At 42.1% G+C, this 19653-nt stretch overlaps 1 protein-coding gene across 3 annotated transcripts in view; it reads left to right on the top strand.

Moving 5' to 3' along the window:
- RUNX2 (RUNX family transcription factor 2) overlaps window positions 1-19653 on the top strand; it is a 345580-nt gene that overhangs the window by 274381 nt on the left and 51546 nt on the right. For 2 of the 3 annotated variants that reach the window (XM_029596078.1, XM_029596077.1), the window contains exon 6: window positions 6476-6649. The exons of the other annotated variant lie outside the window; for it this stretch is intronic. In XM_029596078.1, the coding sequence (XP_029451938.1) occupies window positions 6476-6649 (174 nt within the window). The remainder of the gene's footprint in view (window positions 1-6475; window positions 6650-19653) is intronic. 3 annotated transcript variants of the gene reach the window in all.

Here is a 19653-nt window from a genome sequence, read left to right as displayed (position 1 = left end):
GTGCTGTGAACACAAGGCAGTGAGGGTGAGGACTGAATCAGCCCCTCACCCCACCTCTCTGGAACTTCTGGGCTGGAGGCAAAGTCTGTGAATGAGAGGCTGGGTTAACTCAGTCCCTGGGCTTACTGCCTTGTGTTCATAGCATAGTGGAACCCTGATGTCTGCATGGAGTCTGTATGTCGGCGGTGTGTGGGAAGAGAGGGGGATGTGGAAAAATCTGAGATTTATGGGGGAGTCAAATGGAATGGGAAATTGGTGTGGTGATTGGTGGTCCATGGATGGCAGAAGAGTGGGATCTTTGCTGCTGTGAGATGTTTTGCTGCCCTAGGGATAGGCCTAGTAGGCCGGTGCATGAATTTATTACTTATATATTTATTTTGCCTTGATTTCCTGCCTTATCCAAGTGGGTTACAATTAAAATATAAAGAATACAATTGTAAATAACAAGTATTAACCTAACTAGAGATGAATTTGGTCCAGTACTGCCCCTTGGCACTGATTCAGTGCTGGTGTCTTGTTGCCCACATCCCTGCCCCCAGACAAAATTCTGAGCTCTTGCTGCTCCTGGGCTCCAGCAATGTGATCCTTACAGAGTAGTGAATACAGGGAATAAACCTGTACTCACAGGTCCCATCCTCCACATGAAAGCCCAGAGGGGGCAGGGACTGTGAGTATAGCTGAAGTCTGGGGTGACTGGGATGGGAAAGGGGCAGTGGCAGCAGTAAGGATAACTGCACTTGTGCAGAGCAGGATTTTGGATGGCATGGTCCAGTAATTTGCTGCCTCCAAATTTTGCCACCCGAGATAAATACCTAATAGCCTGTGCATAAATCCAGGCCTGTCTCCATCCTAGGGATGGAATTTAGATTTTGTAGCTAGATCTGGCAACTTTTTGAACCAAATGGAGATCTTAGAACTGTGAATGAGACATGGAGCTAATTTAGCTGTTTTTGGACAATTTAGCTAAAAATCTAGCAACTTTCTCAAAGCTCTAAAATTTCCATCAGGCTCCCTACTTTTAAGTGCAAAAGATTGAGACCTACTCTGGCTAGAGTGCTCCAGGAATGTGCACGAGCGTGAGGCCTCTTTTGGCTAGAATGCCATGCTGGCTGGTTCTGCTCTCTCTCCCCTCACCACAGCCCCTTACTCTTCAGAACAGGCTCTGCTGGTTCTGTCTCTCCCCTGTTCCTCCCCCCGCCCAAACCTTTTGAGAATCTGATGACATCATTGCTGAGCTCATTGTGCAGGAAGGAGAAAGAACATCCAGCGAAAAATAAATAAATAAAAAGCAGGTACTGCAGCATGACCATCTTATGACAGACTGACAGCAGCAGAACAAGAAGACAAGGAGAGAGCTATGTTTTATCTTCAGTCATTTTTTTATTTTTTATTTTCGCTGTGCTGGTGGTACTCAGGGAAAGTTCTCTGCCATGCTAGTCAGGCCGATCTCAGAGAAGGGCAATGCAGTGGGCCATGGGCTCAGTGAGTGTCCTGAAGAGTGAGGGGGAAGTGTAAAGATGGCAGCTGTCAGCTGGGTAGAGGCTAGCAGCAAGTGTAGAACTTTAAATGATGATGCTGTAGTGCCCTTGGCCAGCCAGTCCAGGGAAGGGGACATTCACTAAGAGGTGAATTTTAAAAGCATTGCTCACATTAAAAGGCCCAGATATGCGAGTATACGTGCCACGTGTGAGTAACGTGTATTGTAAAAGCTGCAAATTATGGGGCAGATTTTAAAAGCCCTGCGCGCGTAAATCCTTCCGGATTTACACGCGCAGGGCCCTCGCGCGCCGGCGCACCTATTTTGCATAGGCTGCCGGCGCGCGCAGAGCCCCGGGACGCGCGTAAGTCCCGGGGCTTTGTAAAAGGGGCGGGGAGGGGGCGTGTCGGGGGCATTCCCGAAACGACGCGGCGTTTCGGGGGCGTGCTGCGGCATTTCGGGGGCGGGCCCGGGGGCATGGCCGAGGCCTCCGGACCAGCTCCCGGGTCGGGTGACGGCGCGCAAAGGTAAGGGGGGGTTAGATAGGGTTGGGGGGGTGGGTTAGGTGTAGGGGAAGGGAGGGAAAGGTGGGGGGAGGGCGAAGGAAAGTTCCCTCTGAGACCGCTCCGAAATCGGAGTGGCCTCGGAGTGAACAGGCAGCGCACGCTGGGCTCGGCGCGTGCAGGTGGCACAAATGTGCACCCCCTTGCGCGCGCCGACCCCGGATTTTATAAGATATGCGCGGCTACGGGCGTATCTTATAAAATCCAGCGTACTTTTGTTCACGCACCAGGCGTGAACAAAAGTATGCGATCGCGCAATTTTTTAAAATCTACCCTGATGTGCGTATATGCGAGTGCACAAGTAAAAAAATAAATAAATAAAGGGGACGGAGATGGGGCACGTCAGGGGCGTTCTGGGTTGGGGGCCAAAATTTAAACACATGAATCCAAATTTTAAATCTGTTAGCCACGCATGTTTAGTTCTGCTCTTAATAAGGTGTAAGTCTTCATAAATCTCTGTTTAGGCCTAAAACAACTGGATGAAGGGACTGGGTCAGCTGGGGGAGTATAGACTGAAGAACCAGAGTGATCTGAATGTCCTCGAAATGGACTAGACAAACTGGCGAAGTAATTGGTAAAACTGAGAATCTCCTTCACGCAAACATGTTTTAAAATGTGCTTAGCTGCATGCGTTAAAGCCAACAAAGTTCTAAGGAAGATACGCAAGATACATTTGTTCGAGTAACCACTTAGGGGCCGATGCAATACAGTGCGCTCAGTCGAGCGCACTGTATAACCCGCACTCCGACGTAGGTTAAATAGGCACTGATCCACCCATAATGCAATAGGGGGATTAGCGCCTAGTTAACCCGCGTCGGACGCAGAGTTAATGCAATTGCGCTCAACACATGCAAATGTTATGAATGAGGCTATTACTCATTCACTCCGCATGCAAAAAAAAAAGTGTGCGTCTCAGACGCACATTTTGCTCTCAGATATTAACGCCTGCCTGGAGCAGGAGTTAATAGCTGAGTGCAGGTAAAAGAAGTACAGAAAAGCAAAAAAAAAAAACGAGTTTACCGGTGTCGGTCTTCATAACCGGCAGCTGCGGCTGGGTTGCGTTAGCAAGGAGGCGCTAAGGCAACCCTAGCACCTCCTTGCTAGCATGACCCCCTAATTTGGTTATAGCATGGTACCCCCCTTGTGGGCGCCATGCTCGCTTACTTTTCAGCGCCGGCTTTCTGCGGGCGCTGAGACTTCAGCGCCCACTTTCCTAATGCGCCCCCAGGCAATTCTCCTGGGGGCACCATGCAATATTTAAATTAGGGGTCGCATTGTCAAGGAGGTGCTAGGGTTAATTGCGCGCCCCTAGCGCCTCCTTGACAGCGGGAGCCGCAAGTGGTCGGCTGTCCACCGGTTTCGAAAACAGACACTGAATTTATCGGCATCTGTTTTCCTAATCGGCGCTCAGCCACGAGTTTGAGAAATGGACGCTTGTTAACTGAGTGTCCGTTTCCCGAACCTGACCGCTGGCACTTTTTAAAAAACTTTTGTTTTTTGAACTTTTCATTGCTCCTACTTAATATCGCAATGATATTAAGAAGGAGGATGTACAGAAAAGCAGTATTTTCTGCTTCTCTGTACAACTTATGGGAGTGCTCAGAAATTAACGCCTGTTCTAGGCAGGCGTTAATTTCTGAGTGCCAAACTGTGTGTTTTGGACGCACATTTTTTTTTTTTGCATTTTGGGTGAGTAACTAATAGCCTCATCAACATACAGGTGCTAATCCCCTTATTGCATAAGGGGATTAGGTGGTGCCTACACAACCCGCATACAACTGCGGGTTAAACAGTGTGCTCAGCTGAGCCTACTGTATCACATCAGCCCCAAGATGCGGTAGGCGTATTTTAAATCATATGTGCGCACAATTCAAAATTTGAGCTTATGTGTGCTCATTTTAAAGGTACCATCTTACCCCTAGATTTATCAAAATGGGGGCAGGGAGAGAGAGAGAGCGAGCACCTCTGTATGCAGTCACTCTGACACTCTCTATATATGTACCACTGTAGAGGGGCACTTTGAATCGAGGTGGGTTTTGGAAGGTACAGTGGGGTTTGGGGGGGGTGTTGTAACAGAAACATTCTGGGTATTCATAGTCATATTGACATTACTAAACACTTGTAATCATTATAATGGATGAAACGTATAACAAGAGGAGTTTATTTGTCCAATGCAGCTAGCAGAGGCAGCATTGTACAAATCTTGACTACAATGTTTAGTGATGTCAGTATGACTATGAGTACCTCAGAATGTACCTGTTACAACAGCCCCGCAAACTCCACCCCACTTTCCAAAACCCACCGTGATTCAAAGTACCCCTCTACAGTGGTACGTATATACAGAGTGTTTCGCTGTAACACAAGACTATTGCTAGCACAACGCACCGAAAAATAGGTGTAGTTATATCCTGCATTGCTGTATTGCATCGGATGCTAACGGCCCTCGTTTCCATTAAATCCGCCCAAAGCCCTCCCACTAGAATGCACCAAGTGGAATTTGCATATGCAATTATGTTGCATTATTTATCGTGTGCGTTAGGGCAGTGCCAGTAACGCATGCGATAATGCCTTAACATGCGCTTTAAGGCCCCGTCGCAAAATGATAAATGACCCTGTTAGTGAGCACATGAATAGTAGTAGAAGCGTGTGTGTGTGTCAGAAAAAGAGAAAGTGTGGTTGTCTGAGACAGAGCGTATGTATGTCTGAGCACCTAAGAAAGCGCGTGTGTCTATGTCTCAGACAGTGCATCAGTGTCTGATCATATCTAAGAAAGTGACTGGGAGAATGCAAGTGTGTGTGTGTGCGTGTGTGTGTGTGTGTGTGTGTGTGTGTGTCAGATTCTGAGAGAGCAAGAGAATGTGTGTAAACGTGATCCATCCCTCTTTCTTCACCAGTCTTAGGCTCACCAGCTATGCTGCTGATGCCACTGAACAACAACATAGTTTTAGGTACTTTTTAACCCAATCTGGAGACTTTTCTCGGTGGATGTAATGACTTTGGCAACACTGGATCTGGTGGTTGTTTATGGTTTTTGGATTCAAGGGAGGAGATTTTGGCCCCTCGTCTGCACAAGAGGGAAAAAGAACTGTGCCCATTCTAGTACCCTCAAGGAGCTAGGAGGGACTGACTTTTTAAAGAGAGGATGAGAAGTGAAGGAGTTTTGACTTTTTGAGGATAGTGTGGTTTAATTCAGACTTGTTCCTGCTTAGGAGAATAGGATAGGGTTCTGCTTTGCCCTGCTGCTGAGGTCGAAGTTGGGATTTGCAGTGAAGAGAGATGTTTTGAGAAGAGTGTTGCTTTTTCCATTTTTGTTGGGAGAAGATTTGCCACCAATTTCCTGCCCACCAGAAGGATAGGATTTTTAACTTTTCCCGGAAGGAACCCTGATTCTGGGCATAGCCTTTGAGAAAGATCAAGGCAGTAGGGGTTTTATTTCCCTGTATCAAGACGCTTTTTGTAATTTTTTTGTGATTTGGACTTTAAAACATTTTCCTCAGTTGCACCATTCAGCAAGAACATTTCATACTTGATTTTAGGAGCTGTTAAATTGTAATGAAAAAAATACTCTCGTTTTTTAATTTGACCACTTTCCTCTAATATCATCGGAAACCGATGTGACGTTTCCTCTAATATCATCGGAAACCGATGTGATGTTTGCCTAACGAATGTCGGTATACAAAAATTTGCAAATAAATAAATAAATAAATAATATTATTTAATAGTGTATTTGATAATTATTCACAGAATGCTATTCATAATAATAGATGCCATTGCGTGTTCATTGATGTCATTAGAAGTGGAATTATGAATGCTGATCAAATCTTAAGGATTTGAAGGGTGGGTGGATTCCACATTTGTAAAGACAGGCTATTTTGACAATCTGCCTCTATAACAATTTGTAATTCTCTGTTCACTGCCTTTTGAAGACAAGAATAGATGATAGATTTTTTAGCATCATTTTGTTACTTTTCTTTAGAAAATTCATAAACTGTTTTGCATGAAAAAAAATCTTACAAGTCAGTGCATCAAAGGAAAAGAGAACAAAAACTTATGAAGGAGATTAATGTACAGAAGCCCTTCAAAATATTTTAGGAATATAGAATACTTTTAGTAATTTCAGTGGATTGAGGTTTGTTTTAGTGAATCAGTGTGCCAGACACCCATTTTGATTTGTTACATGCTAGGGCCATGAAGCTGTTTTTCAGAAGCCTTCAGTTATGTGTATTGGCGTTTATGTGAGATGCTACACTAGGCATCACACAGATACAATCATTCTTTGCCCTTGAAAGCTTACAGTCAGATTGGGTACATGAGGCAACAATCCTTAAAGATATATATTAATATATATATTTCACATGTGAAAGTAGTTGTTGCATGTACATTGTTTACAACTAACAACAACAATAATAATTCTTTTATGATTTGCTGTTTCTAGGGCACAGACAGAAGCTTGATGACTCTAAACCTAGTTTATTCTCTGAACGCCTCAGTGATTTAGGGCGCATTCCTCATCCCAGTATGAGAGTGGGTGTCCCAACTCAGAGTCCACGGCCTTCCCTGAACTCTGCACCAAGTCCTTTTAATCCACAAGGACAGAGTCAGATTGCAGGTAAGGCAGAGAACCATTTGTTTGGGTTGTTTAGACAATATTAGTCAGGGGTATGGATTTTTTGCCTTGGGCATATTTGTGACACAGTTTCAATGTGAGTCTTTGGTGGAAACCATTGAGACATCCCACACTGCAGCGTGGGATTTCACAGATATCTTCATTAGAAATGGCAAGCTAAACTCTTACACAGTGTGAGATTCTGCAAAAATAGAGAAAATTGTTAGTGTAAGCACCGTGGCCATTAAAAATTATGTAGATTTTTTCACTGATATGTTTCACTGGATATGTTAAATACTACAAAAGTCTGCCCTTTAAAAAAAACAAACCAGTCACTTCCAATATATTGCTCAATGTCCAGCTTGTATTCCAAAACACATTATGTTGAAAATTGTATGAGAGGACCTTCAGAATAAAAGAAGCAGAGTGAATAACTTCCATTCTGCGATATCTCAGTCACCAGTCCTATGCAAAGTGCTATAAGTGAAAAACATATGCATATATTCAAACTTAACAAAATCACTTATCTTTTCAAGAACAAGGAGCACTTAGATATTTTGCTCTGGACTTGAATTTACTTTGAGTCCAAATCCTGATGAAGGATTACTGCAGTCCAATATAGCTTCCACCCATCCGCTTAGTGGCTCTGACTGAATCTCCCCACATCTAGAGGTTCCCACTCACTATCTTACTTAAAAGTAAGATACACTATTCTAATACCAGTGGTCTAATATCCATCGACCATTGAATAGAATGGTGGAGGTTATGTGATCATGTTTGAACCTTTAATAGTGTTCAGAAGGACATTGAATCCAGGCCAGAACAGAGCTAGTATCCCACTGTTCTTCAAAACCCTCTTTCAGACATAGATCCCTTAAATGTGTGTCAATCCCATCATTAAACCACTGCAATAACACCATCACTCATACCCCAGCAGTAAAGGTTAAGTACAAATCCATAAATTCTCTAAAAGGGCTAATTAATAATGACCAGGCCTTGATTGAAGGCCCCTGTCACATCTTTTTTTTTTTTTTTTTTTTTAAATACATATATTGGAAGTATCGAGCAAGAGACCAAATGTTGTTTTTATTTTTTAAAATATTTTTTGACTTAGCAGTTGTTCGGCTCCTTTGGGTCTCCACCTCTCTAAGAGCCATGGATAGGATCAGACCCCCCCCCCATGAGCATTCATTAACAATTATCAGAGAATTTTTTCTCATCTTTTATATCCTTCCCCTGTTTATATAGCCCAGTCATCATGGCAATCATCCTCGGCCTAGGGCCATACACCAGAGCTCCTTTTGGAGCCCTGCAGTCGTAAGTCCTAAATGTGGCCTTCGAGTATCACTGTCGTGTGATGGCTGGGACTCCCTTCCCCCATGCAATGTGAGTGCTGCCTTTGTGGAGTCCTCGGCCCCGGCCAGCTTGGGGAGTGGAGGACCTAATCCAGGAAGCAATCCCTGGTGTGCAGCTCTGCCACTGAGCCATCAGACCAGCCCCTAATCTGCTGCTGTGTGCAGTGATGGAATACATCCAAATACTGTGCATGAACACAATCAGTAGCTCTTCTCAGGGACCTATTTACTAAAATGTGTTTGCAGTAATGCAGGCACTTAACATGCATGCTATTCTGTGACACATGTTAAAGAGGCATTAATCCAATCTAGTCTTTTTTATCCACTTTTCCAAATTGTTCAAGGCATATGTTACAGATATTTAATGTGCATAAATGGCTTTCCTAAACACGATCATGCAGATTTTCACATTAATATGCATTAATGCATAAAATGTTTAAATGAGCATCTAAAATTATAAAAATCATGCAAAGCAGATTTAAATATAGCTTGGCTTGTGTTAACATGAGCATCTTGTTAAATCAAAATAATTTAACTACACTTCTAGAGGTGTAAACTATTTTGGATTAAAAACATGCTATTATGCATTTTTAATATGTGTAATTGTAGTTCTTTAATCACTTACAGGCATAAAATCTTAAAGGAATATCACATTAAAAGTGGAGCAGTTTTGCGCATTAAAGCATGCATTAATGCGTGCTTTTAGTGCACCTTAGTAAATAAGCCCTTGAGTGTAACTACCCTGTTTCCCCGAAAATAAGACATCCCCCGAAAATAAGACCTAGTAGAGGTTTTGCTGAATTGCTAAATATAAGACCTCCCCCGAAAGTAAGACCTAGCAAAGTTTTTATTTGGGAGCATGCCCGTCGCACAGAACACCAGAGCATGCAGCTGTGATTTTTTTACCCTGCAGGATTCACAGTTAGTTGTCATCACAAACCAGCATAACCAGACAACTATTCAGAATATAATAAATGTTCATTTTTTTGTTCAACAATATATGTGAATTCTTCTTCATGGAAAAATAAGACATCCCCTGAAAATAAGGCCTAGTGCATCTTTGGTAGCAAAAATTAATATAAGACACTGTCTTATTTTCGGGGAAACACGGTATGAGAATTGAATAGCAGTTCACTCATTATTAGGAAATCATTGCAACTTTTACACGTTGCACATGAGAATAAGCAGATATATAGTACTCTTCTAGCAAACCACATCATCATTATATTGAAATTTTACTCAACTCCCTATGAGCATTATAAGTAATATCCATAGCCAAAAAGTCAACATACCATGGCCTGTACCGATAATGTTCTGTGATGAAATAAAGTAAATTTGGAAAAAAAAAACTTTGTAGACACAGTAAAAATTCTAAGTATGAAAGAAAGTGTAGCTGCGATAAATTCTTTTTGTAAGAACAATATCAGACAGAAATAATATATTTATATAAACAGCATATTTTTACAGTAGGGATTACTTGTAGGAAGTAGCACAAGTGCCGTTCTTCTGCAGAATTTCGAGGTATAGACTTTATTATGTGCAGGAGTTTATTTTTGCAGTACAAAGCAGAGTACCCCCCAAGCTGACCACATAAGAAACAAATTGTCACTGCTACCTATAAACTGCAGACTTTTGCAGATGTTAATGAGATTTAGAAGGGATTGGAGGAGGTGCTAGAGTAGCACTCAGTGGGTAGGTTTGCTCAAGGTAAAATCAAGGAGGAGAAGCTGAGAGGGCCTCAGCAATTTCTTGGATTTGAGAAAATTAGTTTTCAAATATATTTTTTTGCCATTTCCAGGATGCTATGGTTGCTTTTTTTTTCTTTATATATTTTTTCAAATGGATCGCCTCCTGTAGGCTGCAAATTTTCATTTTTCCAGTACTTAGGTGGTAGTGCTGGTTTAAAGAACAACTGTATTTGGTTTGGGTTATAGTCATAAATGCCATAGAATTGAATATTAAATAATATTTCTATCACACCTATGAAGATAACTTTTAGACAACTTTGCAGGACACCTTATACACGTGTAAATGGCCGTTCGGAGAGCTACAGCATTTTGTAACCTAATCCATGCAAATTATAAATACGCGTATGTCTAGCTTCCAATATGCACATGTGTGTTTGGTTATGTGCAAATATCAGCAATGCATTGTGAAAGCACATATTTTCTCTAACTTTTGTAAACATATGTGCATATACTTTACCCGTGAAAAAAAATATAACTTGCTTATGTAAAATCCTGATTTAATCACATAGGTATCACTTTAGCTTTTAAATGTTTAAATTTCGTTTTAAACATTTACCGTTTTTTGATTTTTGATAGCTTGAGGTTGGGGCATTCGCCTTACCCCATTTGCGGATGTTCCTAAAATAACATGTATGTAAGCTGAACCACACGAGCAAGACGGAAAAGTGATTTGCTGAAATTTCAGCAAGCGAATCCTGAAAGGGGGTTGTAAGGTGTGCCACAATTGATACTGCTTTTGGAGAAAATTACTTCCTTCGTGGCAGGAAGATAGGGATAATAAGATTTAGTATGGATAATGTTTTGAAAATGAAGACGGGTTGTAATATTTCTGTTGGCGTTGTTTTAAATGGCACACTTGAACACACTGGAGTAAGAGGCATTTCTTCATTAATGAGCTTGCAGAAAATGCAGAGGAACTTTTAGCATGGAGAACAATGTCTTTTTTTTTTGTTACTATATTAGCGTATCTTGGTGATTTGCAGAAAGAAAAAAAAAATAGTCCTATAAAATCAATAATCTTCAGATAGGAATAGAAATCCAGGGTTTTAATATCTCATGCCTGTTCAGTGAACAGGGATGGCCTAACACTTGATGTTTATAAAAAAGACATTTGAAAAAATGAGATCCTTGAGCCTAAAAACAAGTGATGAGCTGAGGATCACAGGATGTCAAGGCCCTTAGAGAAGACAGGTTTTTCTTGAACATCCCTTTGTTTCTGAAATTTAGCAGGCCCATTTTTGTTTCATTTCCATTTACCAAAATCCCTCTCTCCAGATTCCTGCATAAACTGAAGCTCAGGGTGCCAGTCACTTCTCTCACTCCACTGGTATCTGCAGCGATTTCCCAGTTCATTATGGGATTTTCTGGGCATTATAGTTAAGTCCTGGGCTCTGGAGCATTGCCACTTAAATATACAAATGTAACCTGAAGAATTATGTTATGATATGAAAGGGAATATATACAATTTCAATTAATGGCATTCAAAGTGCATCACACTTAATCCAGCCTTATAGCCTCTTCTGTCAATTTGGAAAGGAACATTAAGTAAGCCTATTTGTATGGTAAATGTAGCATGGTCAGAATGTATCATATAGAGAACAACTATCATCATCCAGTTATAATCTTATCATGGACTACACCTATTGCTTTGTATAATGTGACTTGGTTACAGGGCTCAGCAAACTAAAGAAAACTTAAGCACATGTTATCTTTGTTTTCTTCTTTTGTTTGTATTTATGCAGACGTTTGATGGCAGTCCACTATAGCAATACTATTACCTGTCAGTAAGGATATGACTGGGCTTTGGCTTACTGATTGCAGAGTTTTGTCCATTTGTCATATATAGTTTTGTGCTATCGCTCAGTCACCTAGGGTGCTTTCAAGTTTGTTCCAAAGGAGAATACATGAGGGTCAGTTTCAAATCAGTCAACTGAATTGTCAGTTTCAGTTTTATCTAGTGAACAAGCTTTAGATATATGGTTAGAATTTGGCTCAAACCCTTGTAGGCCGATGTAATGAGGTGCACTTGGCTGTGCACACGTTACTGCACGGTTGTGTGCACAGTTTTCTGCATACAGCTTTATTCCCAGTTTAACAAGCAGTTTAGTGCACAAAGAAATGTGCACACAAATGTGAATAAAAACTGTGCATACAACTTACTGTGCCTTCATCCAAATTCCATATTAATAAAAGCTTTATCTGTTACTTCCCAATGTAGAAAGGTAAGGTTACCTCATGTTTTCTTAACCCCGAAAATTGAACTCCTGGTCAGAGATGGAGTAAAATTTCTGGGGCTAGTGATGTCTTAGGGGCTGAAACTGGAGTTCATGGTGTGAGGGTCTGTACTCGAGATTTATGCGCCAACACAATACTTGTGCATAACATGTTTTCTGTGCAGAAAACATGTGTTAATGCATGCTAAGAATGTCTTACAGCACACGTTTTTGGATTCACATGCTTTTTAAAATTCCTGATGCATTAGAATGCCATTCTCCTTGCATCAGGGGTAAAGCTTTTTTTTTATCTTATGAGTAAACAAAATGTGTTCTAAAGTTCAGCACATATTTTTTACCACATCTTAATACATTGGGGCCTGAATAAATTAGACCGATCATGCCAGGTGCCTGCATTTTCAGCTCTCAGATTTACTTCCTTACTAGTGAAGAATAATCATGTGGTTGTGTATTGGGTTTCAGCACAGGGCAGCTGAGTGAACATTTATTCAAGGCGAGGGCTGTTTTAACTATACCTGCAAGGTGCACTTGTGCCTTTTTGTTTATCTAGGTGCATTTCATTATAATAATGTAGGTGTTAACCCTGTTGTACTATCATAATTAGATACAGAGTGTTAGAAAGAACAGAGAACAACACAGGTTGAGATAAATATTCAGAATCATTTCCCTTGAAGGAACAAAGAACCTGAAACGATTTTTAAGACTGAGCATGTGACAACTGTAAAATACATAAAAAGGGAATGAGCAGAGGTATAAAAATCATGTGTTCCAGTCACTGTAGATGTCCATTTTGTAGAAGCAGACAAAGTGCCTTCAAAGTTGCAAACTCTTGTATGGTATTGTATGAGCTCTGTTGTTTATCTGACAATGATGCTTGCAGTGTTGAGAGACTTCAGAACTCACTGCTTAAAATATGGTTAAAACATGCATCTCACCTCCTCACTCCTGAGCAGTAAAGGCAGCATGTTAAAAATCGAAAAAAACAATAGCTTTAGAAGTTGCGCAAACAAGGCATATAGCAGACAAAACCATGCTATTTAATACTGCTCTTAAACTTACAGATTCTTATTTTTAAGCTTACTGGTGAAAAAAGTGTGAAGACATCAATTTAAAATGATCAGATGTTCCCATCTGATCATTTCCTGTTGTTCAGCACAGTAATGTTTCCTATATAATGCTCATGGTCTGTTTCAAAAGTGGTATTTTAACAACTACACAGAAATATATGGATCTCTTAGGCACAAGATGGAGGTAAAATGACAGGTATTAGTCTGACACTGTGACAGTGTCAGACAGAAGATATTTAACAGCGACTCAGGCAATATTATAAATATATGCAATCAAAAGCAAATACTAAAAAACTTGTGCTACCAGAGAAGAATGTCCTACCTCTCCAGGATGTTGCTGTCATAGTTTGTCTGCACTCTGCCCTAGCAGAATGTATCAACCCCTGCAGAAAAATCCTTACAAGGTTTCATTATTTGCTATTCCCGACATGCCATGCGAATGTTACATAGTGAGTGGAAGAAGATACAAAGAGAAAAAAAGCATACACAGAAACAGAAAACAGACTATCCAAAAGTCATTTTTGGTAGTTTATGCCCAGAAAATGAAAATGGCTGTCCTATTTACTGGTAGTATTACACCTACGATTCATAGGATTGGGTGATTGTAAAAGACACTTTTCATTCACCTACATTAAGGATGTGAATTGTTTTTTGACGATTTAAAACAATTGTCAGATATATACACTGTTCTATGTAAAGCCCCTTATCTCTGTTGGGCAGTTTATCGTTATATGTAAACCGGAGTGATTTGTAGTCTCTATAAGAACCTCGGTATATAAAAATTAAAAATAAATAAATAAATAAATATTTTAAATCGTCAAAAATCGTTAAGAGTCGCGATACAATAGAAATTCCCCCGATTTATCATGAAAAATCGTAAATCGGGGGAGGGGGGAGGGCGGGGAAAACCAGCACACCAAACAAAACCCTAAACCCACCCTGACCCTATAAAACGAATCCCTTACCTTCCCCCATCCTCCAGAACCCCCCCAAAACTTTTTACGAGTACCTGGTGGTCCAGTGGGGGGCACGGGGACCGATCTCCCGCTCTCGGGCCATCGGCGCCATTTTGGCTGCCACTCAAAAATGGCGCCGATGGCCCGATAAAAAAAAAAACCCACCCGACCCTTTAAAAACGACCCCTTAGCTTCCCCCACCCTCTTGATCCCCCCAAAACATACCTGGTGGTCTAGTGGTGGTCCCAGGAGCTATCTCCCGTTCTCAGGCCGTCTGCTGCCACTCATAAAGATGGCGCCGATGGCCCTTTGCCCTTACCATATGACAAGGTATCCGTGCCATTGGCCGGCCCCTGTCACATGGTAGGAGCACTGGCTGGCCGGTGCCATCTTTAAAGATGGCCACCGCCATCGTAAAGATGGCTGCCGCTGTATTTAAAGATGGCCGCCACCATCTTTAAAGATGGCACCGGCCATCCAGTGCTCCTACCATGTGACAGGAGCCGGCCAATGGCACGGATACCCTGTCATATGGTAAGGGCAAAGGGCCATCTTTATGAGTGGCAGCCGACGGCTTGAGAACGGGAGATCGCTCCCGGGACCACCACTAGACCACCAGGTATGTTTTGGGGGGGTCGGGAGGGTGGGGGAAGCCTAGGGGTCGTTTTTAAAGGGTCGGGTGGGGTTTTTTTTATCGGGCCATCGGCGCCATTTTTGAGTGGCAGCCAAAATAGCGCCGATGGCCCGAGAGCGGGAGACCGGTCCCCGTGCCCCCACTGGACCACCAGGTAATCGTAAAAAGTTTTGGGGGGATTCGGGAGGGTGGGGGAAGGTAAGGGGTTAATTTTAAAGGGTCGGGCCTCACTACAAAAAAAATAACGATGTGAATCGGAACCAATTCCAATTCACATCACCCACATCACCCACAATCAGATTTTTTCCCCCCTCTAGCCGAACCCGATCGTTAAGACGATCGGGCACACGATTCACATCTCTAACCTACATAGAGGCCATGATTGGATTAGTTATGTCTCACTTTTCCCTAGTTTTCTTGTAGTTGGCACTCACTGTAATAAGACCTAACAAGAAGTTCCACCCAGAACTAAAAAGCCTATTTTCTGGGACACGCATATGCATCTGCAGTGAACATATATGTGTGGATCTGAAAAAAAAGCCTTTCCAGAATCCTCATGTCTCCTCTGATATGTCCTGGATTTTTTGTGTGGGTAGGACACCAAGCTAAAAAGTTATTAGAGGCCCACATGTGCACATATACTCAGACATAACAATTTTATAAGTCAGTGTTCTTCAGTGTAGGGCCAGTGAGCATGGACCCCTACTGTGGCTCCTGGCTTGCAATTTTCTGTTTTTTTTGCTTTTCCAATGGCAGCAGTATCAGTGGCTTGAAGAAAAAGAGCTTCCCACACAGACCAATGATGCAATGTCAGCGGGATCATACTGGCTGAAGAAGAGCAGGCAATAAAGTCAGTGGGAGAGAGGAAGAAGAGGTGGTGATGTGATTGGGCTGCGCCTGAAGAGGAGGCACTGTCTGTCGCCACATGGGCTAAAGGAAGTACTGTCAGGCTAGAACAGCAGAGCTGCCACTGTGTAATGAGGACATGAGCCCTTTCAAAAAAGTAAGGGATTTTGCTGCTTCGGAGGAGAGAGAGGGGTTTAGTTGCTGCTTGTGGAGAAGAGCAGTTGAGAGAAGTTGCTGCTATTCGGGAGGGGGGTTGAGAGAAGCTGCTGCTGTGGGGGTTAGGGATTTGAGAGAGGGAGAGGCTGCTGCTGCCACTGTTAGGATGGGTCGATAGAAGGAGACTGTTGGGGACAGGAATGTCTGGGTGGTTGAGAAAGAGGGAAGGAGAGAGACTGGTGGGCTGGGGGGATTGAAAGAGGCAGACACTGCTGGTGCTTGGGGGCCTCAGAGACAGAGACTGCAGAGTAGAGAGAGAGAGCGTGAGCGAGAGAATGGTGGTATAAGGGTATGGAGGGGGGTTAAGAGAGAGAATACTGGCACAGGGTGGGGGATCTGAAAGAGAGAATGGTGGCTCAGGGTGGGAAGGTTAAGAGAGAGATTGATGGCATAGGGTGGGGTGGATTGAGAGACTGGTGGCACAGGGTAGTGTGGTTTTAGAGAGGGTGGTTTCTAATACAAGGTGGGGGTTGAGAGAGAATGGTGGCACAGAGTGGATGGAGGGGGTTGAGAGAAAGAATGATGCCACAGGGTGAGGGAGTTGTGAAAGAGAATGGACAAGGATGGAGGGATTTGAGAGAGAGATAATGTGGCAGAGTGGGGGGGGGGGGGCAGAGAGAGAAAAAGATTGCGGGGACATGATGTCACTGGCACGTGCTGGTCATAGTGACATTGGCCCATGACTTCAAGTGGGACGATTTTAGTCTGTACTCCTTCAGACCCTTTGGGTCAAAACTGGCTCCCATTTAAAAATTATTGAAGTTCATTATAATAAGTCTTCTTTTCATTCAGAAAGTAGGCAAAAAATTAGGCACCTTCATCAGCTACTACCTGTTGAACAATTCTTCATCCACAGTATGTATGCTTTCCAAAGAGATTTTCTCATTCCGTGCCTATATTGTGAGCGATAATGCCAGTCATTAAGGCTTCAGCCCTCGATGATAAGTGCTGTTGTGCACATTTCAGTTTAACCCTTTTTGTGTCTGTGAATTTGTCCAATATATGCACACTGAAGGGTAGATTTTAAAGTGCCTGCGAGCGTAAATCCCGGGCCTTTTGTGCGTCGGGCGAATTTTCAAAGGGGCCCGGCCATGCGTGTAAAGCCCGGTACGCGCATAAGTGCCAGGCCTCTTTGAAGGGGTGTGCCGGGGGCATGTTCTGGGAGGAGCGGGGTGACGGGCCGGGACAGCACCATTGATCGCTGTACCGAAGACTTGTGAGCCGGCAGCTGGCCGGCGAGCACAACTTAGTTGTAAAACAAATTAAAACCCCCAAAAAGGTAGGGTTTAGGGGGTGGAGAGGAGAGGGGAAGAGGGAGGGAATTTAGGTAGGGGGTAGGGAAGTTCCTTAATTAGAGCAGACTGGGAAGGAACTGGGGAAGGCCTGAATGTGTCGCCTTGTGAAAATTGCGAAAGCTCCCTCCCCTGCCATGTGCCGTCCTCACATACGTGCGCACGTTTGAAAATCTACCCCATACTTTTCTCTATATTAATTTATTCTTTTAAGATTGGGCTTTGAGTTGCTGACTGGGCTGTAATTTTTCAAGCATTACTTAAGTTTGCAAACTTGTTTACAAATATTTTCTTATTCAAACTAACGCAAAGACTTCAAACCTGAATTTTAGCAAATATGTTGACATTCTTACAAGAGTATCCTTTTAAAAGTTTTGTTTTCTTCCATTCCTCTAGAGTTCCCCACAAAATTCACAAACTTTAAAAGGAATCTCAAAGCACGACATGAAAGCAAACCATTTAGGAGAGCAGTTCATAAATTAGGGATTCATTTTCAGAAGCTTAATCGGAAAATGATTAAAATAAGGAGTTACATACAAAGTCACCTGTATGTGCTTACATGGATTTTCTGTCAATAAGCAGGGCTGAATTAGTAATAACAAGTGGTGACCAAATGGATCTCTCATAGCTAGTAGAGTTTTTTCTCTGTTGAGCATGTGCAGGAATTTCCACTTGGGCGTTACCTCATAAGCCACATTAGTCTTTTTTCATCCGAGCACTAGCACGAATGTATACCTCTTTTCTCTCTATTTTCTGTGAAAAAATTGTAAAAACTTTACCTTTTAAAGTTGCCTCACTGCCTCAGCAGCCACTCCCCCCAACAGCTTCATTGCTTCCTTATAAAAAAAGGTTTTTTCATCAGAATGTCTTATAAGAAGAAAACCACACTAAGTTGGTTTAAAGACTGTATTCGTGGCACATCCGCCAACTTTTTGTGGGCATCCTCACGTAGGGTACTGGCTGTCAAGCAGGCCATGTGGAAAACTGCAATGGAGTTTGATGAGGAACATGAAGTGGTATTGAACACCTCATAACCAGATCAAAAAAGATGGCGTATACACTCTTCGGCATCCAATAGTGGTTGAGGGTATGCCAATGCACTATCATTGGCTGGAAGAAATGGCTTCAGTTTTTTTATACAGTTGAATAAATACTGAACCTATAAAATTGATGAGCAGTGATCCATGCATTAAGCATGAAACTTTGAAACATCTTTTTGCCAAAATTGTCAAGTAGCCTAGGTTCTTTCCCTGGTTGCATATTTGAATATATTCTTGTTTTCTTCACTCTTTTTAAACCACTAGTGATTGATGGGAATTTGTACTTTTCTGAAGCCTGGAGATTTTTAAACCCTGTATTTGAGGTCAGGTTTCCTTGACCTCAAATACAGGGTTCAAAAAAAAAATCTTCTTGAAGGTACTAATTTAACAGGCTGTTACGAGGAGACATGGATTGAGTTCATTTCTATCCTCTTACATGGATTAAAGAACAATGTGTGGTGGTGCAGTCCCCCTCCATGGGACCAGAGCATCAGTCTTCTGGATGGCATCAATTCTGTGTTTTTAAAAGATTTTATTATCAGAGACGCCCCTTCTGGTAATTCCAACTCTATCGGATGCCATGCTTACTTCCTCAACAGCAACAACAACTTCCAACTCACACTCAACAGTGTGAACACCGTCTCCCTAAAGCAATGCAACAGACCCAGCTTGGGCCACATTTTTGAGCACTCTTCAGTCACAGCAACTATTCTTTCTGGTAGTGAGAAGAATCCACCATTACTTAGAAGAATGGCGCAAGATCAACAAAGCTTGCAGGGTTCTCAAGATTGTGGAGTCTGGATTGCCTCAGAAATCTACTACATTTTTTTTGAAGGAGATAATAAACGTGGATAGTGGTGAGCCGATGACATAGTGCATTTGGATTTTCAGAAGGTGTTTGAAATACTCCCCCTTGAGAGACTTCTGAGAAAATTAAAAAATCATGGGATAGGAGGCAAAGTACTATTTTGGATTGCAAACTAGTTAAAAGATAGGAAAGAGAGATCAGGACTAGTCAGTTTTCTCAGTGGATAAAGGTAAACAGTGGCCTCAGGGATCTGTGCTGGAACCGGTCCTTTTTAATATATCTATAAATAATCTGGAAAAGGGAACAACAAGTGAGGTGATCAAATTTGTAGACAAAACAAAATAATTCCGAGTTGTTAAATCACAAGCGGATTGTGAGAAATTTCAGGAGGATCTTGTAAAAACTAGGAGACTGGGCATCCAAATGGCAAATGAAATTTAATGTGGACAAGTGATGCACATGGGGAAAAGTAACAACACTGTAATTACGCGATTATAGGTTCCAAATTAGGAACTTAGAAAAATATTCTGGGTATCATCGTGGACAATACTTTGAAATCCTTGGCTCAGAGTATTGCAATGGACAAAAAACCAGGAATTATTAGGAAAGGAATGGAGAATAAAATGGAGAATGTCATAATACATTTGTATTGCTCCATGGTGAGACTGCACCTAGAATATTTTGTGCAATTCTGTTTGCCGCATCTCAAAAAAGATATACTTGAACTGGAAAAGGTACAGAGAAGGGTGATCAAAATGATAAATGGAACTGAATAGTTCTCCTATGAGGAAAGGCTAAAGAGGTTAGGGCT

Source organism: Rhinatrema bivittatum, chromosome 3, assembly GCF_901001135.1.
Source record: "Rhinatrema bivittatum chromosome 3, aRhiBiv1.1, whole genome shotgun sequence".
Lineage (NCBI taxonomy): Eukaryota > Metazoa > Chordata > Amphibia > Gymnophiona > Rhinatrematidae > Rhinatrema > Rhinatrema bivittatum.
Note: the sequence above shows the minus strand (reverse complement) of the source record. Positions and strands in the feature narration are given on the sequence as shown.